The 27,023-nt window shown below is 38.5% G+C and overlaps 1 protein-coding gene across 2 annotated transcripts in view; it reads left to right on the top strand.

The window, feature by feature from the left end:
- The first annotated feature begins 238 nt into the window (after positions 1–238).
- The window catches only part of mn1 (meningioma (disrupted in balanced translocation) 1), a 45,977-nt gene continuing 19,192 nt past the window's right edge, over positions 239–27,023 (top strand). Inside the window, exons 1-2 of one of the 2 annotated variants that reach the window (XM_012959586.3) lie at positions 239–4,830; positions 21,990–22,115. In XM_012959586.3, coding sequence (XP_012815040.2) covers positions 1,383–4,830; positions 21,990–22,072 — 3,531 coding nt within the window. In that variant the 5' untranslated portion in view covers positions 239–1,382 and the 3' untranslated portion in view covers positions 22,073–22,115. 2 annotated transcript variants of the gene reach the window in all.

Genomic DNA, 27,023 nt, shown 5'->3' with positions numbered 1-27,023 from the left:
ACTGTCACATACACCCAAAGTGGCCTTTGTTCTAAGAAAACCCCAATGAGCTCTGTACAAGGCCAGGCCAGTGTGAGTAGTTAGAGTGGGTGCCCAGAGAGTCCCCCCCCCCCCCAATAATCACATTGCTTTCTCCTGCCACTTCCCTCATGTGAGTTCCATGAAGGGGGAGCCCCTAACAAAAGGATACTGCGTTGCTGCTAGATAGATAGGGCTTCTCTCTGCCTCTCTCTGTGTCTCTCCCAGGCAGCAGCTGCGCTTACACAAACAGGGCATGGCAGTGTGAGGAGAGGCAGGCGGCCAGGGTCGCTCTCACCAACCTATATTGTTATATGATGGAAATAAATGCCAGATCCGTCTCCCTCTCCCTCACTGCTCTAATGTGGAAGGAGCACCTTAAGTGTTAGCCGCGCCCCCCCTGCCGCACATTGGCTGCCAGCGAATGCGAGGAATTGATTGCCGCGGCCGCTGCTGCTCTATGCAAAACTTGTTGCTGCTGCTGCTGCTGCTGTGTCGGGCTGGGTGAGCGGCGAGGGGACAGCCGGGACCTCACACTCAAATCCTCCTGCCGGGGTGAGAGGGGGGGCAGATCCTGGCTCCGCTTCTGTGCTGAGAAGCCCCGACTGCTTGATCGCGAACAAAGGGACAAAGCTGAATACTGAGCTGCCGGCTTGCTGGATACGGAGGCACCACAAGTGGCTATAGAGATCCGGAGCAGTCAGAGCCTTAGGGACAGCATCTGAGCTCCGGGGACTGCAGGAGCCTGGGCTCCGGGCACGCCGGCACTTTGCGCTGTGTAGTGGAAGCGGGCAGAGATCCCAGGCGCTGGTGGTTGCAGATGACACTCAGTAGGGTGACACCATGCCAGAGGTGGGGGCGCTGAAACTTGCAGCCAGTTGGAGGGGAGCCCACCTACTGATAAGGCAATAGGAAGACTTCTTCATTCACATTCCCCTTCTGACCCGGGACAGTCCTGCCCATGTGGATATGCGACCCTAGCCAAGGGCATCGGATTTGCACGGACTAAGGTATCTGCAGAACTTTTGTTGATTTGCCTACTTTGGGCCAATTGGGGCGATTTCTTGGATGTGTTTGTGGTTTGGGGAGAGCGGCTGTTGCATTGGCTCTTCATGAGATCGCAATAAGAAAATGTTGACTTGTGATCTCACAGCCCAGGCCCTATCAGATTACAAAATGTGAGCTCATCTGAGAGAGCTCCGCACACAACATCGCTCCACTTCTTCCACTTGTGTTTGTGGCTCCGCACACTGTGCATGAATTCCGCCACAGCCCGCACTCCTGCCTGCCACTGCGACAAGCGACTGCGATAGCACCAGTAGCGGGACGAGCTGCTGCCATGCCTTATTGATCGCTTGGGAATTATGTTTGGGCTGGAGCAGTTTGAGCCGCAGATCAATAGCAGAAGCGCTGGCCAAGGAGAGAGAAACTTTACTCAGCCCGGGATGAATATGAGCTCACATTTTAAAAACGCTGCGTTTCATTCTGCGGGGGCACCGGGCGCTGTGGATTCTGCCATGGGAGCGTTGAACGAGCCTTCTATGTTAGGCATGAACCTCAATCTAAACGGAGAGCCTTATGGCTACCATGCTAGGGGACAATCAGACATCCACCCTGGAGGAATGCAGCCACAACCTGTCCATGGGTTCTTTAACAATCAGCATAATCCTCACCATGGGCACCCCAACTCGCACCAGCATCACCCTCACTTCAGTGGCAACTTTAATGGACCTGATGCCACTGCCTCCTGCTTGCATGGTGGTCGTTTCATGGGCTACAACAACAATATTGGCAACCAACAAGCCTTTGGTGAGGGCTATGAGCAGATAGCAGAGAATCCATCAGGAGAGGGATTTGTACAGCAGAGGTCAGGTAATATCTCAGAATTTCAACACCCCAACTCTACTGCTAGTAACCATGCTGTCCCCGCACCTTGCCTTCCCCTAGACCAGTCTCCTAACCGGGCTTCTTCTTTTCACGGGCTCCCTACATCCTCCACCTCTGATTCTCACAACCAAGAACAAAGGAGAATTCACAACCAAGGAGGTGTTGAACCTCTGGAATACAATTATCCCAGCGATAACCCTTCAGGACACTTTGAGGTACCTGTGTTCTCTCCATCAGATTCAGATGGCCATTATGGAGCTGGAAGGCAGGTCCCCAGCGGCAGTTTCCCTGGTACATCTGTGTTACCTAGACCTCCTGGCTTAGTGGGAATGGGTAAAGTTCACCCACAACAGCAGCATGGTGTCTTTTTTGAGCGATTTAACAATGCACGGAAAATGTCAGTGGGCATGGATCCTGCAGTCAATGCCAGACATCCCTTGCTGCAACAACAGCAGACTGGCTTACTTGCAAGGCAAAACTCTTGCCCACCCGCAATCACCAGGCAACAGCAAACAGAAGCCAATACCTCCAACCCAAACTTACAGGACAATGGACCAGTAATGCAAAGCCAACATGCACAGTTTGAATACCCCATTCATCGACTTGAGAATAGGAATATGCACCCATATTCTGAATCCGTGTTCAGTATGCAACAAGCACCTCCACAGCAACCTCCAAATCAAAGATTGCAACATTTTGATGCTCCCTATATGAATGTTACTAAAAGGCCACGCTTTGACTTCCCAAATAATCATAGCGTGGATAACTGTGCTGCATGGAATAATAGTAACATTCACAATGCTGCCATTGAGAGTCACCTGTCCCCTTCTACATACCCTGGTCTTCCAGGTGACTATAATCCTCAAGTGCCGGAAAGTTTTCCTCCTGGCCCAGCGCTGCAACACCCTGGTTCAGATCACCAGTCACTTCAACAACGCCAAAATGCAGCAATGATGATAAAACAAATGGCTTCCCGAAATCAGCAACAGAGAATGAGACAGGCCAATATACAGCAATTGGGCCATCATGGGGATGTCAATCAAAGCAGCATTGTACATGGAGGTCAAGTGGGTGGTATGCAGCAACCAAACTTTGATCGTGAGGGAGGTAGGATTGGTACTTTTGACCCTCAAAATCCACATGTGGCTCAGGAAAATGCTTGGTTTCCTGGCCCTCACCCACCTGGAGATATTCTTCAAAGGAGAATGGGTGGCTCAAATCTGCCCGCTGACCCTTCATCCCATGATATGAATTTACAACAAAATGGGTCAAATTTATTATTTAGACCAGGTGTAAATAGGATGGGCATTCAGGAACCTCTGGGAATTCCAGGGGAAGGACATGTTCAGGCCTTGCATTCACCTGGTATGCACTCTCAGTTTGGAAGCAATATGGCTAACCTTTCCCAAATGCAGTCACCAGGAGGAGGTGTAGGGCTTTCTAGTACACCAGCAGATAGAAGGGGCCCTGCTGACTTTACAGCTCCATCCATAGGTGGGCAGGCAGGCTTTCCATTTGTAGGTTCAAACAGACAGTCAACCCCACACAATCCACCAGGTGTAAACTCATCCCCAAGTTCCTACCCACCACAGTCTGATTTTCAAGCTAACCAGCGCTCTGCAGCAAGTAAACTTGGAGCGCTATCTCTTGGTTCATTTAGCAAGTCCAGTGCGAAAGAAAGTATGTTTGGGCAAAGCTGTTTAGCTGCACTTTCTACAGCCTGTCAGAATATGATTGCTAGCTTGGGTGCTCCTAACCTCAATGTAACATTTAATAAAAAAAGCCAAACTGAGGGAAAGAGAAAGTTGAGCCAGACAGAAACAGACATTAACAGTAATTCTGGCAATAACAATGGTTCTGATTATTTTCCAGGGGCCACCTCACAAAGCAATCAAGTGTCTGGTTCTTCCAATGCCAACAATAAGTCTACAGGGCAGGTAGGAGCATCTCAACCCACACAGGGAGAAACTAGTCTTTCCCCAAACTACAACATTGAAGTGACTCCAGGCAATGATGGAAAACCAGTGACAGCTGGTGGGAGGGGAAGGGGCAGGAGAAAAAGAGACAGTGGGCATGTAAGTCCAGGTAATTACTTTGAAAAATTCTCTGCAGACAGTGGAGGTGCTGTTGTAAGCCCAGGGCAGCAGGGTCCATCAGCAAATTCAGGGGAATCTGGGGGTGCTCCACATGACAAACCTCTGACTTCACCATCTTGGGGCAAGGGAGGTGAGCTGCTTCTTGGTGACCAGCCTGATCTTATGTCATCTTTGGATAGTGGCATTCAAAGTGTGACCAAATCAGACAGTAGCTCACCTGATGTTGATTTTGGGGAAGATGTCAACACCACTTATGGGAATGAAGACGAAGTTTCCTCTAGTTCAGATAACAACATAGCAAAACCCAATAGCTGTCCTATGGTAACAGGGTCCCCTAAAATTCAGCGAGGTGAACATGGACTTCTTAATGGACAAAAGTCAATGGGTCTAAACTTGTTAAATAACACTACCTCTCTCCCAGACAGTTATGGATTGAGTAGCACTGGGGGTGGTCACCCTGGCACACCAGGGATGGAACAGGTTCGAACTCCAACTAGCACATCAACACAGGATGAAATCCACCCTTTAGAGATACTCCAAGCACAGATACAGCTTCAGAGACAACAGTTCAGCATTTCTGAAGACCAGCCCTTGGGAATGAAAAATAAAAAAAATGACTGTACTGCTCAAAGTGTGGACAGTGAATTGAACAGTTGTTGCTCTGACAATGTTAAAAACTCTATGAGTACTATAGACCTTGACTCTCTCATGGCAGAGCATAATTCTACATGGTACATGCCTAATGAGAAATCATTGATGGAGGGAGATGAAGAAGACAAATCTATCACACCTTGGGAAAAATCAAAGAGCCAACAAACCAACAAAGAAGGTATATACATTTAATTATACACATTGCATTTGCTTTTTTTTCAATTTTAAATCTGTTAAAAATAATTCAAATAGAATTCATTTGTTCAGGATATTGTTTGCAAAATGTCATTGCTCGTTGTAATGTCAAGGGATGTTGCATTCAGCTAGCATGTTCGGAACCTTAAAATGCACATTTGGTATATTCAAACAGGGTCTGAGTTTCCCAAATCCTCCCCTTGAATTAGGCCGAGTCGTTTTGCATTTAATAAGGCAAACAGAAACACTCAAGAGTTCATTATGCAACTTTATACTAATTTAAACAGCATCCTTACTGGCCAATGAGCCTGAAAACTGCAAGTCAGTATTATTGTAGATTCCATGTAGCTGGAGTATTTTTCTAGGCAATAAGCTTCACAAAAAATACTATATGTTCCCGTATGGACTTGAAATACTATTTGGATTTTTAATACTCTTCGAAAAGAGAAACCATTTGTTTTTATTATACTTGTGATAAAATGCTGCATGTTTATTAATGGGAGCTACCTGCAGTGCAAGGCTAGAGGGTAATCAATGTTTACAGTTCAATTTACAGAACAGGGGAAAATATAACCTTTTACCTTATCATTTTTAGGGATAATTATTTTTTATCAGTACAGGAAACTGCTTTAAAGGTCCGCCAAAAAAAAAGCAGAAATAGCAGTCTGTGTGTGTATATATGTATATATTTATATATATTCATGCACACACTGGTATTATACACAGATGCTGAAACAATGCTGCTTTTAAATGAAAAGAACACAAAATATGTAAATGTGTTTAGGTTATTAGGGACCAGATGTAATGAAGTCAATAAGTATATCAGGTTTCCCATTTTATTGAGAAAGTTGTACAATAGCAGTATGTCAATTGTACAAATCTTTGTAGTGCATATATATATATATATATATATATATATATATATATATATATATATATATATATATATATGCACAAGTTTCAATAATTGCTGAATTCTATGGGATGTTTAATTGAATGTATTATTCATGTTGAATAGCTTTGTTATTCAAAGATATCATTCAAGGTCTGACAGATACCTTTTGCTGTAATTTATTTATTTCTTGCATCAATATATTCTGTATGTTCTTAAAAAAAAATCAATTGAATATAACTTTATTTTTACAAGTTTCTCCGTTTATTGTCTTTGCTTTCTTTCCATTTGTGTAGTAGCAATGGTTGTGTGTGGGCCAGTCAGCAGCAATATTTTGTTTTATTGCATATTAATGATGCACGGTTAAGGGGGGAACACGATTCTCTCCTAAACAAGGTTTCATTCAAATTTTGGGAAATTCTGTGAATTGGGAGTTTGGGTTGCAGGCAGCTGTGTGACTTACCTCTCCTGCCTGAGACGCTAGCTACAGAACACCGTTACAGATTGAAAAGAGTTCAGATATTAAGGAGTAGGTTACCAGGGAAATAAAAAGAGAGTTTGGATGGTTTAAAAGTGCATCATTTAATGGCTGTGGTTTATGTTGGCTTTTCAGCTTTGGGTTTTGAAGCGTGAATAGTAGCCCCCGCTGCTTGCCTCTTTGTCCCTGTTTAATGCTCAGCTCAGGAGGGCTTCTACTCCAAGAAAGAGTCTTTAGCATGCAGAACAGACTCTAAGAAGCAGCACATCAGCATTCTACAGGCTTTGCCCAAGCAAGAGAATAAATTGCTCTGTTTGGGGCTCTTCATTTTATATTTGAAATGAGGTTACAGGTCTAGCATTCGTTTCCCCCCCCCCCTTCCTCCCCCAGGATTTTGTTTTCTCTATAAAATATCATAGTTCTGTACCACAAGGTTACATGTATTAACACTTTCATCTAAACACAAGATTGCCAGCAACATGATAACATTATGATTAACCATATTTACATTTGCTACTTATAATCTAACAACTCCCTTCAGTTAGACAGGCACTTAAAACATTTTTATTGTATGAAATATATTTTACTGTTTAATTATTATGTAGAATTATTTTAACACCTTGATTTTGTTTTGGGCACATTTTTGGAGTAAATAGAATTTATCTGTAGACATTTGTATTTTTTTAATGGGAACAAGTAAATAATCCATACAAGAGTCTTCCAAGATTAAGTACCAACACAAAATAAACAGGGATGGATTTCTTCACATATTTTGAACAAGTCTGTGATCATCCATTGCTGAGCTCTCAAGAGCCATTCGTGATTATAAACAGGGCTGTACCCTCTGCACGGCTAATGAAATATCAGCGTTTAGTGCATTTAAATAGTTGGTTTCAATGCCATCAGTGTCCTGCAGGACTGCGACTGATCAGTTTCCAGTGTCTCCTCACAAACACACTAAGCCACACGTCATGCCCAGCCTGCAATAAGACTTCTTTTAAAAACAATAATTCATATGCTAGTGCGCTCATTTGTATATTTGCCCAAATAACTGCAAATATTTCCCTTTGCACAAACTGGAGCAGCTATTGATGAAAGCTGCTAAATGTGGGTTGATTCATAAAAACAGAGGTTTTCTTTAATGTGTGTGTTTTTCATAAACCAAATGCAAGCACTGCTTACTATTAACTGTCTATTTTGTCCTCTTTCCCATCTGAGCTATATGATGTGTTAATTCAGAATATTTAGAACAATTGCTCTCTATCTTGCCTCAAACATGCTTTCTGTTTATTATAACTAGCCCTATGCATTTAACCTCCCCGCATAACCTCTGCCCTTTAGTGACACATTTTATGTAAATGCAAAGTAAACCTATTGTTTAGAGAGGGGGAAAGAGAGAAGGGAAGACAGGGGCATACAATTGACTTTTTATCTGGAACTGAAGACTTTTGATTTCATTTCATACATATTTCTGACGCATATGAGGCTTAGCAACATATGTTGTGGACAGCCAGGTTGACCCGTCCATTAAAGTTGCATTCATACCCTACCCCCTTGTATTTTTACATTTATTATGCCAGCCTCTTATTACACCTAACTTTTCTTTCACATAATAGTCAGGCGTTTCAGTCGACTCTGCAAAGCCATTTTTTAACTACGTCCTAGAGAAGATGGACAGGAAAGTAAGAGTTAAGTCCATTATGTTATTTTTTTTTCCCTGAAAATTCCTAAGGTCTCTGCAAATGCCTTCATTTGACATTTGCTCTGCAGGAACATGTAACCTAAAACCACACAGGTGTTAATCGAGCTGGATGGAAATGGATACAATTGCTCTGAATTTTGTGTTACATCTATGTTTTGCCTCCAATTTTCAAGAAATAGTATTTTACGAAACCTGAGACCTGTCTGTGCTTTATAAGTCATATATTCAGTGATTATCGGGTCCTATCATTTTTAAATATGCCTTTTCTACTTAATAGAAATTTAAAAATATATGCGTCGGTTTTTTAGCTGAAATAAACAAGCTGCCTGAAAAAAACACACACACGCACATATATAAATATATATATATAAAATTGGATATATAATATAAAATATATTATAAAAAATAAAAGAACATGCTTTATTTAGATGATCACCGGCCATGCCGTTCTATTTAAATGGAGTCTTCCCATTTATATTCAGTAGGCTTCACACTACTTATAAATGATCTAGATAAGCTGATTTCAGTGATAAAGAAATAACACAAAGAATTCACCCATCACAGACTTTAAATAGCTTTTTTTTTTTCTTTTTTTTGCTGATTTTCATGTCATTTTCTATGGAGCAGGCTCAACTTTTTTTTTTCATAATTAGCCATTTTACCCCATGGGCAATTAAAGAATGTCTAAATTTCAATAGCGGCAGGGCATAGTCTGTGACAAATTACAGTCATTAGCAAAAATGCTGTTAAATGTAATTTAAATGGCTTTTTATTTATTGACTTTCAAGACTGAAATAGCGGAGGATTTTTTTACATATTCTTTCCTATAAAAAAAAAAAAAAAGATACAAGAGAAAAATAACCTGTGTCATTTTATGAATTTCTGCTATTCTTTATCAAGTAATGTGCTTTATTGCAGGGTTACAATTATTCTGGCGTTTAACAGAGTGTCACACATTTACATATGCCAGCTCCATTTGCAGATGTGCACAGTGAATCCTAGAGCAACGTGTTAACACTAATAATATCATAGATTCCTCCAATTAAGGAACCTAAAGAAATTTTATCTGAAAGAATACTGAATAAATGGATATCTGTCTATTACATTTGAGCTAAAATAAGAGAAAAAATACAATTATGTTGCATTAAGAATTCATAAAATTAAGGTAGCCTTTTTAAAATGTAGGGCTTTTTGTACTTGTGAGCTGCCCCTAATGTCACATTCTTTCACCGTTTGTGTGCATTTAGAAGCCTAATGAACTAGTGATTCTAGGGGATTATTCTGTTAGACAGTGTTATTCTCAGATTCATTAAGGCCTTTTACTGTATTGTAAAAACTTCCAGTTGCCGATGGAATTCTGGACAGTCAGTAAAATGGCCATCGCTTATTATCTCGGGGAGCGTGATTTAAGATGCCTGTGCATTTTAAATGATCTGTTAACAGTAACTACATTTTATTGATGGCAGCCTAAGATCCTGCAAGCGTTTGGCTAAACTTTCCTGATAGTACGGAGTTAACCCTTGGATTTTACTTTGTTTAACCAGCAGATAATTACCAACTTCATTAGCTGACTGTGCTCTCTCAGTATGGAGCATAAATTAGCCTTCCGTTAGAGAGGTGATGGAATTGTCTATGTGAGCTAATAAAAACCCCAGCAAGCCAGAAATGGTTATTTATTCTAAAAAGCATGGTGTCATATACCTTTTCATACATCTCACACATTTTTGTCATTTTGTGACATTCCATTTTTTTTCCATGTTGAACCTGTATTTTATTTTATAACTGTAAAATGTTATGTATTTTTAAAACTACATCTACAAAATGTTAGACACGAGTGAGTAATTTACACATGCATATACACACACACGCACAAATATACATGCACATTCCCCCACACACACAGGTATAAGCACATTCACAAACTCACACGCAGATATATATGCTCATACACCCCCACATATGTGTGCTAGAATGCATTCGCCTAGCAGACACATTTAATTCATGAGTTCATGATTAAGGAAACCATGGGCCTAGTTCATTATCTGACATTGATTTTATAATAAACATAATAATGTCACTTGGAAATATAGTAAAATATTGTTATGAAGCCTTTCCATATTGGATCCAAAAATGTAGGGTACACTTCCAGTTGCGCTGAAATGCCTTCTTCGCATTTTTTTTGCAAACATTTTTTTTTAATACTTTTTTATTATGCCACAAATATATTGATTGGTACCATTGCATTAGTTATCATGGGAATGGTCTTATTATCCAGCACCTATTTCCCCACCTCTTTCATACGTCATTCAAGGGGGGGGGGAAGAAGTCAAAGATCAATATCCTGATTGTGTGCTGAATTCACAATAGGCTGGCCAAAAGCAATTGTGATGATCTAAACAATGATGCTACCAGGCTGTTCACATGCACTTGTGGCATTATGTCGAGTAGCAGATATCTCATTAATAATAAGGAGTATATGGACAATGCCTCCAATTCAGCTCTCAGATATGGCATTAAAAGGCTAGAGGCACGATACTCAGAAAACTGCTCCTGATTATCCTCTATTGTACATATATGTATGCAAAAATCCATTCTATCCTGGTAGATAATGGGAAAAGGCTGCTGCAAATACAATGCAAATGAAGGGTGCAGTGATTTTCCTTTTTAGTACAGAGATACGATGCTCTGGATAGAGATGAACCTTTATTTTACCCCTGTGCTCCCTGCTTTAACAAGTTGTAGCTTCTAGTTTTATCTCTTGATAACGTAATAGAAGTGAGTATGCTAGAGAAATACTAATTAAATAGACTTATGCATCCGTCAATATTACACTCTCTGTATGTGGTTATGCATCTATATATATATATATATATGTATTATTTTAGTTTAGTTTTTTCAACATAAGGGTATGTTTATAGTTTATTCTAAATTTCATCCATATGGAACCTTAATTCTTTGTGTATTTCTAAACTGTTATTAGAAACCAAAGTGCCATCTCTTTAGTATGACCCACTGTTGCTTCATGAGGGAAAGTGGAGGAGTGTGGTTTTGTTATGGCATGTTCTTAAACATTACTGACTGCAAATGCTGGTATAATGGCTCGGGTACACAAATGAATTAAGCTGAAATAGTGCATTGGTAGAAGATGTTTCAATGGTAGACACATAACTGATGCTTTAAAAAGTTTATATTAATTGGTGACTTACTTTCCTACTTTAGTCTACATGCACAGTCCAACTCCCAGAACTTCAGAGAATCCTCTAAACAATCCGATGCCCAAGTTATTGGCATATGTTGTTAATAATGTGGCGAGGCTGATTTTATAGTATTGCGCATGTGTTTCCAGTCACAAGTACCAGTTACCAGTGAGCTTTTAAGCCAGGTGATCTTAAGGGCTCATTTACGAACATAGGTGCTAAACTGCACAAGAGCAGTTGCTATTAACAACCAGTCAGTCAGTTTTGAACAGTCTAACTACAATTTAGAAGGAGGAAAGCAAAGATATGAAACTGTGTTGGTGCAATTTAGTAATTATGTTTATAAATCAGCTCCTTAGAGTCAAGATGGGAGACCCCGAAAAAAAAAACTTGCTTCTTCCTGTGTAGTCAACACTGGAAAAAGTTATGAACGAAAGTTATTTTGTGAGTAATAGATGTTCAGTGGTTTTTATGAGTGTGACATCTGAATACTTCTTTTATGTGTGATCTATTCACAAACATTGCAACATACCTGTAATGGTGTTCATGCAAGCCCATATCCAATTACTTCTAAACCAAGAGAAGCCTCAATTAATGTATTAAGGGGGAAGGGCGGTGGTCAGAGTTACCACATACACAAACACACACACACATACATTTGCACTTTTTATTCTTATTGTCTGTACTACAGATATTATCATTTAGGAATATTCATGTCAAATATTTATTACTAGAATTGAACTTTTCTTGTCCATATTTTATAGACACCTTCCAGACAATCTTCCATTGGACATATACTGGGCCAATGAAACAAAGCTGATACCATATAATATTGTTTTTAGACCTTTTCCCTTGTCCATTAACTGAGCTTAGCCTGTATTATAGTGCTGTAATGTATATAAATTAAAAAATATTAGTGAGACAACTATATTGGAATAGTATATCATTGCATCTTGGCTCTTTAATCTACTGTCATGTTCCTTATATTCTTACTATAAATTCCTGAGAGGGGTGAGGTATGGCAGAAAAGGGATTACAAGAAAGAATGTGACCTTCAGATTCTGTGAGAATCATTTCTTTTTGTATCATCAATTTTCTTCCCTTTCTTAGGGCCAGTATTGGTTTCCTTCTCTACAGCTATGGTTGTGGTGCAAAATAAAGCGAACATTATCCACTCTATTCCAATCAATAGTGTAAATAGCCTCAGAGAGTGTTTGTAGGAAGAGGTAATTAGTCTACCATGTTAAATTACATCTTGACTTTACAAATGTAAGTACGGTGAGTGGTTATTTTTCATCCTTTTTTTAAGAGTTTAGAGGAAAAAAGGTTCTTGTAGAAGTGTATTTATCCTGCTTTAGATGAGGAGGGTTGAGGCTACCACCTGTGCAGTAATAATGACTTCTGAAAATATATTAACATAGGAACACTCTGCAAAAATAACCATCAGCAAGAGCATGAAAATTGCTTTTCCTTTAGCCTTGGTGTTCCCATCCTAATAATATGTCATTATTATTTTCTCACCGCTAGAATGGGTTTCTAATGTTTACTATAAAGTAAAATACACAATATTCAGGCTGTTATTATTATTATTATTTCCGTGGATTTTGGAAGCTGCTAAATGAAGCTGATTTGTGAAGGTGCTAAAAAAAATATAAATAGTGTTTCTTTCTGTTGGGAGCCTAAATAGCTTTACTGAGCAGATCAGGTGCTTTAGCTCTTGCTAAACAACAATTCACAGCACCTCCTGCAAGCCACTTAGAATTATATGAGCTGTAATGTTGAAACAACTGGGGGCCCATTACATGTTATATCTGCTACAGTAAATTTCATTATTGATTCTAAGGGAGACTGTAACGTGGCCCTTCAACTGCTGAGTAGTACAGCTAACCTCCTCTGGGGAAGATGGCCAGTAGGTTGAATATCTCTGTATTAAAGATGCTTCTTGCTATACCAGTCATGGGCTTGGCATGGATGTGAACTAGAGGCACCTCTAATCTCACAGCCGGCAGTTAATGACTGCCTGTGGCTTGTTAGGTTGTACTGCCTTAGCAGGGCTTGTGTTGGCCTGTGCAAGCACTTATACTTTTTACTGGAGCTGAATAGCAGTGGCATGAAGCCTGTTTATTTATCTGTTCTTAGAAATATACAGGTCTCCTTTTTAGGTGTCTGTTCGTTTGTCACAAACAGCCCAATTGATATTGATGCTAAAAATTCTTTTTATGTGGCGATAGGTCACTTTGCTGCTCTGAGCAGAACAATTCCAGTGCCGGTTTCTACGATCCCATAAGACTATGCTAATGGAAAATACTAAACGTGATCCAGTTTCTTTCTGGCTGTTAAAAGGTACACAGAAGTTGAGCTTTTATAATACATGGGTCTTGTTTAAAACCCAGGCTACTAAAAAAATTAAGCTCTTCTTTAAAGCCCAGGAGTGTTTCACGCGTGTATTTTTATTGGTGTTTTTATTGAAAGTAGTTCTAAAGATGACAGTGATCTGATTGGCCACTGGCTCATCTAGCGGCATGAATGGCATACTGTTGTATTTGGTGTTAACGGAGATCACTTAGGATTTGCTTACAAATGGCTGTGTGTAAGAACAAAGCAATTACAATCGGTGCCCCCAGTTAAACGTTCAAAAAAGTCAAGTTATGCATGCATCTGTATGAGAATTGGTTAAGCAGCAAGTGACCCTGAAGTAGTTAATGAAAGTCAGGGTAAAATACTGTTATGTATGTAAATCTTTATTGCTTGTCTAGTGGCACTTGTCTGCTTTGTCTGGTTAGTACTTAAGTGTGTTAGAGAGGGAAAGCACATACGTCCCTCTTTTCAAAACCCTATTGAATATATTAACTCGATATTATATATTACTGTACAGTTACCTGGTGCAAAATGGCTCCAGTTTTATGAAAGGTGCATATTATATATGTACAGAGGTTGCTATAATGGTATTTAGATTTTTGATATCTGCATCTTTTCTAATTTAACTCTCTATAGGTCTATCTGTATTGCTGTGCTGTAAACAATTCTGGGTTATAATGATATGGAATGGATTGAATTTTATTTTCTTCCTCTGTTTTTTTTTTTTTATTTAGGATGACGGTATTATAATTTTAGTAAATTTTTCTCAAAAGTTGTACAAAAATCAAGCTTGTCAAAAGAAGCCAAGACGGCAGTGCTGGCGAGAAAACAGTTAAAAAGGCAGGGTTAATTTCTCAGCAAAGGGGAGAACACTTCAATTAACAAGTGGAATCACTTCTGTGACCTCACCACCAGTTCCTTTCCACTCTGCTCCCCGTACCCTTCCTATAAATTATTGAAAGTGGCTAGTTATGGCAGGGGGAGAGGAATTACAAAGAAAATGGCCTTCCTTTTGTGCAAGGATCATTAATTTCGGTATGTGTTATTACACTTAAAAAGTAGTCCATTGATGGGATTCATCATGCTTGAGTAACCTTTAATGCCATAATAGGGTTCAGTGCCCTACATTGGTGTCTAGTCAATCCCACTCTCATTATTAGGACAAAATCAAGCAGTTTCTCCATGAAATCCACAGAAGGGAAATAGGCCTCTACTGGATATACAAAAAAATGCATGTGAATATTCAGCTATATATTTTAGCAGGTGAGACGCAAAGATACAAGGATACATGTATTGTAAATTGCCTAAGCTACTCTAACAGCATAGTCAGTACAATTGCCAGGCAAACTGTGCAGCACATGAATACTATATTATTATAGCATATCTGTATTTGTGAGTGTACTAAGCACTTTCAAGACGAATGATCTGCATAAATCACAGAAAGGGGCTCAGATTAATACAGTTACACACAGTTAGTTCTGATAATTCAGTGGTATTTAAAGGGGGATTGGCATAGCTGTAAACATGCACCCAGAGTGCAGTGCGTGTTTAATACATCTGTTTCGCAAATCTTTTTTTGAGATATAAGTTGTTTATTAATTCAGACTGATGCCAATTCTCTCAGTAAGAGAAATGTTTGTGATTTGTTTCCTGCAGCAGAAAATGAGGTTGAAGAATGAACAAATATAGAATTAATGTAAGTAACAAGTATAGATTAATTGAAGGGCATTTGTCCTTTAAAAGATGTCCTGTTACAGAGAGCTTGCAATCAGAACTCTTTATTTATGTGCACGTAAGGCCCTTAGGAATTACACAATAATTGTACTTACATTTTGGGAAATGTGGTGGATATTCATAGAATGCAGCCCATCTGTAGCACATGTCCCTGCCCAATTGCTTTATTCAATGCACTGACGGCGTGGAGAATAAAACGTTGAAAGTGTAGAGGAGAATATGGAGCACTGAATGAATAAATCTGTCAACTGTCTTTTTTTTCCTGCAAAAAAAACCAACAACAAATTACTGCAGAATTGTGCAATAAAATAAAATGAGATGCGCAGTAAACCTTCACTCCTATAGGAACCTTATTGGTTTTCTGTGCAATTGAACTTTAGAGCAATTTGCATTTTTAGAAATATATATTTTTTTTGCTTGCTGACGGAGCGTACTAAATATAGAATCTCTCTCTGCTGCAGCTTATAGCTAAACTGAGGCTAACTAAGTCAATGCCAACACCGGGACCCTATATTCAGAGGATGGTACTGTGCAACGTTGCTGTATTTTTGTAGCTTCCGTCAGCAAAACCTTCAAACCTGACTCCTTATGGATCACCGAAGTGAGGGAATAACAAGCAGCAGACCAACTTCCTTTGGAAATTTGATTTTCTTCATCTTTACATAGCCTTGTTTTTTATAAGAGAAAACAAAGAATAACCTGCCAAACCATAGGTCCAACACTGTGAGTGCTAACAATTGCACTTTAACAACAGCAAAAACCCTACAAGCTGGGAAACACAAATGTCAAGTGTTTCTTTTGCCATCTTTTCCTAGTGGCTCCATCTTGCTTTACCTGCTATCATTGGTGTGTTTAGAGACCAGGGCCTCCAAAAATGACCAACTTCTCGTAGGCTACCCATAATGCAACAATGTTCTGGAAGGCAGGACTTGTGTAGGGCAGAAGGCATCCCTGTTTGTACCTCTATAAAGACATTTCTGAACAACAGGCCTTTTCATATTTATTATGCACTAGGTAAGCAGCAGTGTTTCCCACTGTGTGGTACAGGATACTACAAGGGACATTTCTCCTAAAATTAAGCTTCTGTGTATTACAAGACTTATATTCAGTGCCACTAATGATGATTGCACTCTGTGTGGGTCAGTGACTCAATTTGCTTGGCAAAGAATAGCATCTTTTTTTTTAGTTAAATTCCTATTTTACCCAGTAGAATGCATAGCTGCAATGGCGGCCAATCCAAATCAGTTTTCCTTACTATTTAACATTACTATATAATGCTTTAAAAAGATCAGTTGCAGTTATTTTCTAATAATAGTATTTATTTTTTAACCTATTTTTTCCACTGACTGAAGGCTAAGCGAGTTCACTAGGTATTAACTATTTAAGAGAGATGCATACCCCAATTTAAAAATGTATTTCCAATAATTGTCGTAATCATTAATCCTTGCATGCAATTTTCTTTGGGGAATAACGATTTGGGTAGGTGTTATTATGGAGCACAGAATACCGACCCATTTAAAAATGAATATGTTTGGCTGCTTAAAGCAGTAGCCAAAGTGCCACAACATCTGCTTTGGCTTTGTTAAATGTGTAATTTCAGTATTACTTTTTTTTGTAATATAGATCGAACTGCTGTGAATGCTTAGTTTGGCCTATATTAATTTTGCCCCAAAGTCATGTGAGTGGGGACTAGAGCAATGCTAGTCATCTTATCTATTATCCATCAACAAGTTTTATGCTAGCCATACTTGGCTAGATATTAGAGCACTCTGGCAGTTACACTAAAGTACTGATCTGAGGTATGGGTACGCAGGGTATTTGGTTCACTCTGCGTTAGACCTGTGTTGTCTGTGTAAGGTATAAATAGATCCAAAATACAGATATAGATGTTAGTTGTTAATTTTGTATATATACCATTTACTGCTTACTTTAGAACTATACTGGGCATATAAACAAACTGAGTTTAAGGACTATTTAGTATTGTATATAAATAGATCTAGCCTTCCTCTGCGTAGTGTGTCTCTTCCTTCCCAATCACACTGTATTGCTTCTTCTCTCTTTTCCAAACAATGGCTTTTTTATCTAATATTTACAGCAAAATTAATCAGGCTAATGCAAAGCCAAGAGATATACCAAGGTTTATATATATAGCTGTATAGTAATATAGTAGCCTTTTATTAAAAATGACATTGTAATATATTGTAATGTGTTGAGAAGACTAGGTAACTAGGCTTTTTTGTATGTTTCTATTGTAGGCTTTCAAATTAAGTGATGTTTTGATATATTGTACAGTATTTTGGCATTAAAAGGAATTTCAGCCTCACTGCAACAAAAAATAGAGGAAAATAATAGCTACACACTGACACTTGTTGTGATTCCCACAAAATTGATCTTCTCTTGTTTATTATTGCATGCATTGTAAATAACCTATGAAATAAAAAGTCACCCAGCAGAGGCTACTTATCTGTTACCAAGATGACAAAATATTCATATCAATAATAAATAAATGCTCAGAATCATGTCTTAGTATTTGTACAAGTAGGTATGGATCTGCTGTTTATCTGTCAGATGTTTGTTTTGTTCCAATGTCACCCGTAGTGAAGGCTGTTTGGTATACACTGGCTCTTGCAGCATGTTGGGAGACATCTGAAATAAACCTGTTTTTCTTGACTGCCCATTAATGTATAAGCTTGTTCAGTGCAAAAGAAAATGTCATTTCTGTGCTGAGGAGATAAAAGGCGTGCCGTCTTCATTTCTGTATTATACATATTTTGCTATAAGTTTTGCTTCCAGTTTCTGTAGTTGTGTTCTTGTAAAAACATTTGTGCTGAATATACAATTTAAAAATCTGTTTTTGTTTAAGGAGACGGAGGGATAAGGGGAGGACTGGTCGGATGTGGAGGTTGCATAAGAGCATGCACAGATAAACAGAAATATGTTATTAACAATAAGGTGGCCATACCAGTCACCCCAAAAGTGAAAAGCATGTGCTAACAAATATGTACACATGTACCTATAGGGCTGCAGTTCACCTGGGATTGGACTATGGCAGGAAAACACATAATATATACATGATATTTGGATATCACTACCTTTAATTATTTGAGACAGGCATGGTGTGGCAAAACTGTATTTAAACTTCTGTTTATAAAGTAAGTATTTAATGTCACTAAAAGGAGCAAACATTGGTATTAAACAAATTGGATAAAAAAAACCTTAATCTTGTAGGCAGTATGACTAAAATATGGTGCTCATTTCATTTTGGTCTAAAAATTAATACTGTGAAAATCGGCACAGTGGCAACCCTAGATTCCATTGACTTGGATTATTATGATAGCCAATAGACTGTTTTTTGGATGTATCAAGTGATATGATTTGAAATGATCTTTTCCATTGTTTAATAATCCCCAGCACTAAAACAAATCCAAGATCTGTACTAATAATAATGCCCTTGAATATTCTAGCGTTATAGTAAACCAAAGGCTGGCCTAGTCATAACCTAGCCATAAGGCTGTGGGTCTTGAGGTTCGGAAGCACCAGTGCACCAAAGATAAAATTTTGTCCATGTGTTTTTGAAAGGAAGTTTAGAAGCTCAGCATGGGCTAGTAGAACTAAGAAAGGCCAATAAGGTAGGTTATTCACTCACAGGAACATCAAATCAATGACAAGGGGCTTGCAGCGACTGTAAAAAGGCTCACCTACATAATATATAGGCAGCTGAATTTGGCAGGGGCTTTGGATTTTCCTGGAGCTCTGAACAGACAATTTTAAATCTATGCTATGCATTAAACTGTCAGTATAAGTCATATGCTCGGTATATGCTCATGCCAGCAATGTGATATTCAGGTCTGAGAACATTGCAAATGCAGCTCCTAATTAAATCTTTCTGGGAATTTATTTGCCCTTTTATTTATGAATCTATAATCATAATCTTTGTGAGAGTGTACTGGGTACATTAAAGGCAGTTGTTCTGACATAAAAGCTCATAATAAAATATAACCTTTTGGTTCAGGTCTTTATTTTTTCTACCTGGTCCAAAAAAAAAAAAATGCATGTGACTAAATCAAGCTCTAATACTGAGGCTGTTGATTTATAAACAGCTAAATCATACAGGGGGAGCCAGATCACAGGTTCTGCTGTTTCATAGTGCCTTCTCCCCAGCTGTCTTCTACCCGGACCCCTTTGAAGGTTTTTTTGTAAGGGGCAAGGGGGGCTGCCATTTCCAAGGTACACTAAAATCTATCAATATCACAATTCTGCCACATTCTAAATAATCCGTTTAGTGGGAGAGACAGTAGGACTAATCTGCAAGTAAAGTTGTGGTCCCTGCAATTTATCTGCAGTCAGTTGTGGGTTAACCACTTTGAATGAAGGTACCTGAGTCAAAATGTGCTCCTTGCACATCCGTATAGTTCTTGGCAGTGCTCAGTCCTTCCAACTTTACATTCCTTCCTGCCTATTGAAATAGGGGAACCCAAGAGTTACCGTCACCTTCTGACCAGGTAGTATCCCTAATGACATCTATAGTTGAAGAAGCTAGTATTAAAGACAATGGAGCCCTATAAACATCAAAGGGCCAGGAAATAATGTATTATAGTTATTATACATCATCATCAGTTAACAGTTTTATGGCACACAGGCATTTTGACCTAAATGCTGCAAGGGCAGTTTTGGTTGCTTCTCCACTTGTGCATTTCAGCCTTGTGTGCCATTAACCTAAAGCCATTGTATTTTAAAGAGCTCATATAAGATAGCATTATAGATGAAAACACACTTCTTTAGTTGGTTACACAACTCTTCTGTGCCCTGTACCTTGCAGCCCTTGGTTGTGCTTGTCTTGTCTTGTTATAGTGCTTGTTGAGTTTGAGTTGAGATTGTGCAAAGCCATCAGCAGAAGAACTCATTCATGGCTTCCAAGTAGTGTGTGTGATGGGGACCTTAGATAGTAAGCTCAACTGTTGCAGGGATTGATGTAAATGATGTCTGTAAAGTGCCCTTGAATTTGTTGGCGCTACATAAATAAAGCATAATAATAATGGATACAATATACAGTGGCTTGCAAAACTATTCTGCCCCCTTGAACTTTCCCACATTTTGTCACATTACAGCCACAAACATGAATCAATTTTATTGGAATTCCACGTGAAAGACCAATACAAAGTGGTGTACACGTGAGAAGTGGAACGAAAATCATACATGATGCCAAACATTTTTTACAAATAAATAACTGCTAAGTGGGGTGTGCGTAATTATTCAGCCCCCTGAGTCAATACTTTGTAGAGCCCCCTTTTGCTGCAATTCCAGCTGCCAGGCTTTTAGGGTATGTCTCTACCAGCTTTGCACATCTAGAGACTGAAATCCTTGCCCATTCTTCTTTGCAAAACAGCTCCAGCTCAGTCAGATTAGATGGACAGCGTTTGGGAACAGCAGTTTTCAGATCTTGCCACAGATTCTCGATTGGATTTAGATCTGAACTTTGACTGGGCCATTCTAACACATGGATATGTTTTGTTTTAAACCATTCCATTGTTGCCCTGGCTTTATGTTTTGGGTCGTTGTCCTGCTGGAAGGTGAACCTCCGCCCCAGTCTCAAGTCTTTTGCAGACTCCAAGAGGTTTTCTTCCCAGATTGCCCTGTATTTGGCTCCATCCATCTTCCCATCAACTCTGACCAGCTTCCCTGTCCCTGCTGAAGAGAAGCACCCCCAGATCATGATGCTGCCACCACCATATTTGACAGTGGGGATGGTGTGTTCAGAGTGATGTGCAGTGTTAGTTTTCCGCCACACATAGCGTTTTGCATTTTGGCCAAAAAGTTCCATTTTGGTCTCATCTGACCAGAGCACCTTCTTCCACATGTTTGCTGTGTCTCCCACATGGCTTGAGGCAAACTGCAAACGGGACTTCTTATGGTTTTCTGTTAACAATGGCTTTCTTCTTGCCACTCTTCCATAAAGGCCAACTTTGTGCAGTGCACGACTAATAGTTGTCCTATGGACAGATTCCCCCACCTGAGCTGTAGATCTCTGCAGCTCCCCCAGAGTCACCATGGGCCTCTTGGCTGCCAGGCCTAATGTTCTAGGTTTGTTTGAACCAAATGAATAATTGAAAAGGAGTAAGTGATTAATATTTGCATCGTTTCACATATTAGTACATTTTGGCCTGTGCTTGATAATGAAGCCTAGTACCAAATAGGGAAATGCGCAAAATATTTTATTTATATTATATTCTTTATTTTTAAACCAGTTACTTTGTTACTTTATATATATATATATATATATATATATATATATATATATATATATATATATAAAAAGTAACAAAGTAAAATATATATATATACAAAAGTAAAAGCTTTTTACCACAGACTGCACAAAGCAGACTTTTTGTGACAAAAAAAAGGTTTCTTTTATGTGTAAAATTGTATTTAAATTATTTTGTTCTGCTTCATGGTGTGTTGATGATTACATTTATACATTAAATATGTTGACGCTGCACAAATAATTCTAATTCATGGGTGATTTCACAGGTCATGCATCTATTAGTCCATATTTACTAAATGCTCAAAGATAAGCATATGCAACCTGCTGTTCTTCAGCTGTTGTTGAACTACAGCTTCCAACACCCTCTGACAGCCTTAGGCCAGATGCTGAGATTTATTCCAAGAGCAGGTGGAGGGCTGCTGTCTTGATATGTTTGCTTTACTGTGCCTTTTTGTCAAGTTTACTGTTTGTCTAATTTAAATTATTTTATAATTATTTTCCTTTTGCTTTATTCTCTAGCTCAGTGGTCCCTAAACTGTGGGGCTCTCCCCCTGGGGGGCTTGGAACAGTGGGAAGGGGGGCTCAGCCTGAAGGCCATTTAGGTTGAGAATTGCCATTTACTCTTCTAGATACACCAGCCTTAAGGTTAGTTGCAGTGAGATTTTGGGTGAATATGTATTTGCTGTCCTAAATATTCTTGGAACTATGGCTGAATGACTATTACACTGATATTTTACTATAGCTGTTCCCATTTCACGTGCTAAGGGGAGCCTTGACCAAAGGTTGAGGGCTTGAGCTGAAAAACATGCCGGCTACGGCTCTAACTTTCAAGTCAGCTAGCCACGACTTTCCCTACCACATTCTATAGGTATCCTATTGTTTATAATGTCTTACAAGAAGTTATCTAGAGGTTTAAGCCAGGGGTATACATAGTAGTCATGTGTTATTGGCCAGCCAAATGCAACCTTAAATGGAATTCTCCATAGTTCTCCATTGTTACAATAAAACAATGCCATCATTCCCCTTTATCATAGGGTCTAAATACTTTTTAGATTTTTTGCACTGAAATACTTGGTCAGGACCCACCTTTAGCTCATAAGAAGGGCACAGACTATGCAAATATGGTCCTAACAAAAACAGTCCTATAGTTTCAGAAACCAAGACAGTAAATAGTCATACAAGCTCAAATTTTACCCTGTTTGGCCTTCAGCCTGGACGCAACCTCCCAGCACTTGGTGGGCACCCACAAAGTTTAGAGACAAATAAGATATGAACAAAACTATGTTTCATGTTTCCATTGAGTTCTGGATAATTGCAGAAAACAATGAGGATGAAGACACACAGAGCTACTAGTAGCAGATACTTTTCCATGGCTACTAAACATAAAAAAATACCCTGCCACAGACAGTACTGAGAATTAGCAGTAAATGATCAGCATTGTCTATTTTAGTAGCCAGGACAAGTAGCTGCTACTAGTAGCTTTGTTTGTCTTCTCCCTAAAGGTTAAAGGAGGATTAGCCTTACCCAAAATAGACCAATTGCTATATATAAGTATATAGTGATAAGCTCACATATAGAAAGTCATTGGTAGCATCTCTGTACAAACATTTTACCCTCCTCCCCTGATATCATTATAAATATCTTTGGTTAAAGTTGCATCTGTTGCCTTTTGCAGTATGTTGAACATGCTTCAGAGATAATAAAGTGTCCGTAGCTTCAACTGAACAATGACACTTAAGAATCACCGCACAGAACACAGTGCATAATTCAACTCTTTCATAAATACCCTGCATCCTGTCTGGTGTCATGTTTTACTGCTGAAAGGGAGTAGGCAGCGAACATGCACATATAATTAATAGGCATGGAACTATCTGCATCCAGCCATTTATAATAATACCACAACTAACACATCTTAGAATGGCTTGCATACGTGACAGAATGAGAAATAAGGGGTCATCCTGAGTTGAATGCACTAAAATATTTTAAATTAGCATTCACATTTTCCAACATTAAATACATTTTTACAATTTTCACAGCATAATACGGCTACTTCAGTCGCTTTCTGTAGCTAGAAAGGCAAATATGTATATCAATAGCTCAATTTGTTTATAATGAATATCTTGTTGTTGGCGTAGTATTCTTGTCAGATGTATGGGTAGCATGCATTTATTTTCATTAGATAAAAGTGCCTATTTAGGAAATCAGGGATATGCCATTTGGCTTTTGTGATTGAAGTCTGTAGCACACAGTTGTGGCAGTAGTACTGTCTTTATTTAGAATATGCTCAATGAAGCTGGACTTGTATAAGCACATAATAAAGAACTGCCTAGCCATTTCTCTATACAGTGCTGTCAAACTTCTATCAGACCAGATATTTCCCATATGGATGAGATTAAGTTGATTATGTCATACAGTGAAGTCTATAGAGCCTTTGAGAAGACTAGGGAGCCATAAAAAGCCTTTTGAGGGCCACATCTGGCCCATAGGCCTCCAGTTGGACAGACCTAATAGACCAATGTGTAGCCCAGGAAAGAGCTTGTGAGAAGGCCCACGAAGCACTCCTGCTTCCCAGGCCTTATGACATATAATACCTTCTATATAGCGCAAGAGTCATTCCTTGGAACAAAGGGGAGTGCTCCTAAAAGTTAGAAATAGTTGGCTACTATTAATGCATAATTTTCTTTTAGTGTATTATAGGTTACTTTAAGGGACATGGCATGCCTGGCATGTTTGGTGTTAAGTGAATGAAGTTTACTAATACTCTCTCAGGGACAGTAAATATGCTTTATTAATGACCAATTGGCAGGGAACCATGCTGGCTCGTCGTTTCTTTTTTTTTTAGAGTTTGCTGCCCATTATTGATATTGGCGGTGATGAAGTCCTGCTTTAGAATATACACTTTTAAAAGTATGAATGAAAGTGTTCATGAGATTGCTGACGCACGTAAAATAAGGTTTGACGCATTCATCAAGTCACATGATGTTCTGGATAAAAACAAAAAAACAACATTTTTATCTGGTGTGTGTGTTAATTCCAATTTACCATATTATTCATGCAGACGTTCAGTAAAAAGATTTCTCTCTGCACATCTACTCAGTCTATGTTCTCAGATTAAATGAAATCCAAAGGTGACATTTATATGCTATCAGAAAATATAGATTTTCTTTACTTCACATGCTATACCGGATACAATGATTCTAAGGCTCAGTAAGGATACAGTGCAAAATAGTGAATGGAACTATGCTGTAAGGTCCTATCTTCCCAAAACTGGTATTTCCTGTCCCCTGTTTATGTAATAGGATTCAGCATGGAGAACTAACGCTGCTGAGTATGCAATCTGCTTAGCATAACAACGTAAGGATGTTACAATGCATCCAATAAATAGGGTCTCTGCTGGAAATACATTCTGCTTATTGTTTCTTAATGAAATAGATCAATTTTTGTGAGTACATACATTTTTCTTTGACACTTGATCCCAGATTTTAAAAGCAGTTGTGGGAAAATGAGTATATAATCAGACTTTATCTTACAGATAAGCATACTAAGTAATGAAGCTGTTTTTATCAGAAAGCCTGAGATACTGTATTAGCATCAATGGCTGGATGGGCTCTCTCCTATAGATATCATTATCACTCATTAAGGGTGAGGAAGGAAAAGTTAGTAAAAAAAATAAAATAAAACGATGTATTTATTTATTTAGGACATATTTGGAATGCATGCCTTATTAATATTATAAATCTTGTACTGATCATGCATGCATACCGAGAGCCTTTTTGGTTTTATCTGTGTTGGATATATAGTTGGCCAAAAGTACATATACCCCCCGTCTAGAATTCATACGTTAGGCTGATTAGTGATTCTCTCATTCTTGGATTTGCACCAGTGATATGTGTATTGCATAAAACATGTGAATATTATTAATATGAACAATTATTTATAAAGGGCACATATTCCACAGCACTGTGCAAAAGAAGTAATATATAACTATATTATATATGTAAAAGATTCAAGCTCTTTCATAACACTGTCAACATTGTTTATTAATCAGGTGACACTCGTATGCGAGCCTGTGCTTGCATAGTCAGATGCAAGGGAAAACATTGCTAGCAAACAGTTTTATTGGATTAGGGAGGGATTTATGTAACATCACTTGAAGAAATGCAAATCTCCTATAGTGATTGTTCTGTATCTTCCATATTGCATTTGCATCAATGTTCTGTTGATTTGACTTAAAGCATGTTACTGAAAATAAGGATCAAACCACTCAGTGTGGAATTTTCCTCTAGTTATTTATATAGTACAGCCCGAATTTACAGAAACTCTGTGTATAAATTATACCCATGCAGAAGAGTTTCACAAATAATTTTGTCAACTGATTTTACTATATACCGGTAATCAAAATCTACAGGATTGTGGGACCTTAAAACCAACATTGGTCATTCCTTATAACACACATTTTGCTGTATATACTTGTCTATCAATGTCAGAGAAGACAAGGGGGGTTCAGTGCAAAAATGAGAGCGATTTGGAATGCTTTTTTTTATATTTTTTATTTTTGTAATGGATCCCAATAAAGTTTTGCAGTGCCGGAAAAGTAAAGAGTGAGACTATCAGCACTGGCTTTTTATATGTATTGTGTATGTTGTTATATGTTCCTAATCTAACAAGTGCTTGGCTGTGACAGGCCACAAGTAGTTTTTTTTACAGAGTAACAGATAATAAGGCATGGCAGAAGATTATGTGTTATATAGCTCAACGTTACCTTTCTTGTTGTAAATGTGAACATTTCAAGTAAAAACTAATATATTCTGCAAGTATAAGATATTTTATACACTTACCATGTGTTGCTTCCTTGTGTGCGGGAGTCCAGTCTACTGTTTTACTATCTATGGGTACTGCTTAAAGGGAAACTATACCTTCAGAACGAATACTAATACCAATAGATAGTTTAACTACATTAAGTTGCCTATTAAAAAATCTTAACAAACTGGAATATATATATATAAAACTAGAAAGAATATGCCGCACACTCAGGTCTTAGATGCAAAAAACAAAAAAAAAAATTTATTTGGATCAAGGACTGACGTTTTGGCTGCACAAGCAGCCTTTGAGAAAGGCTGCTTGTGCGGCCGAAACGTCAGTCCTTGATCCAAATAAAATTTTTTTTTGTTTTTTGCATCTAAGACCTGAGTGTGCGGCATATTCTTTCTAGTTTTGTATGCTCACTTTATACTGCACCCAGGCAAATTATTACTTCGTTATACGTGAGTGCCTGCTTTGACCTGTTCCTATATATATATACCGTATATACTTGAGTATAAGCCGTTCTGAATATAAGCCGAGGTACCTAATTTTACCTAAGAAAACTGGAAAAAGGCATTGACTCGAGTATAAGCCTAGGGTGGGAAATGCAGCCGCTACTGCTAAGTTTCAATAATCAAAATAAAATACCAATGAAATTACATTAAATGAGGCATCAGTGGGGTATAAGTTTTTAAATATTTATTTCAAAGAAAAACAGTAAACTAGCTCTTTAAGTGGAGAAGAGGGTCA

Source organism: Xenopus tropicalis, chromosome 1 (assembly GCF_000004195.4).
Source record: "Xenopus tropicalis strain Nigerian chromosome 1, UCB_Xtro_10.0, whole genome shotgun sequence".
In the NCBI taxonomy this organism is placed as follows: domain Eukaryota; kingdom Metazoa; phylum Chordata; class Amphibia; order Anura; family Pipidae; genus Xenopus; species Xenopus tropicalis.
Note: the sequence above shows the minus strand (reverse complement) of the source record. Positions and strands in the feature narration are given on the sequence as shown.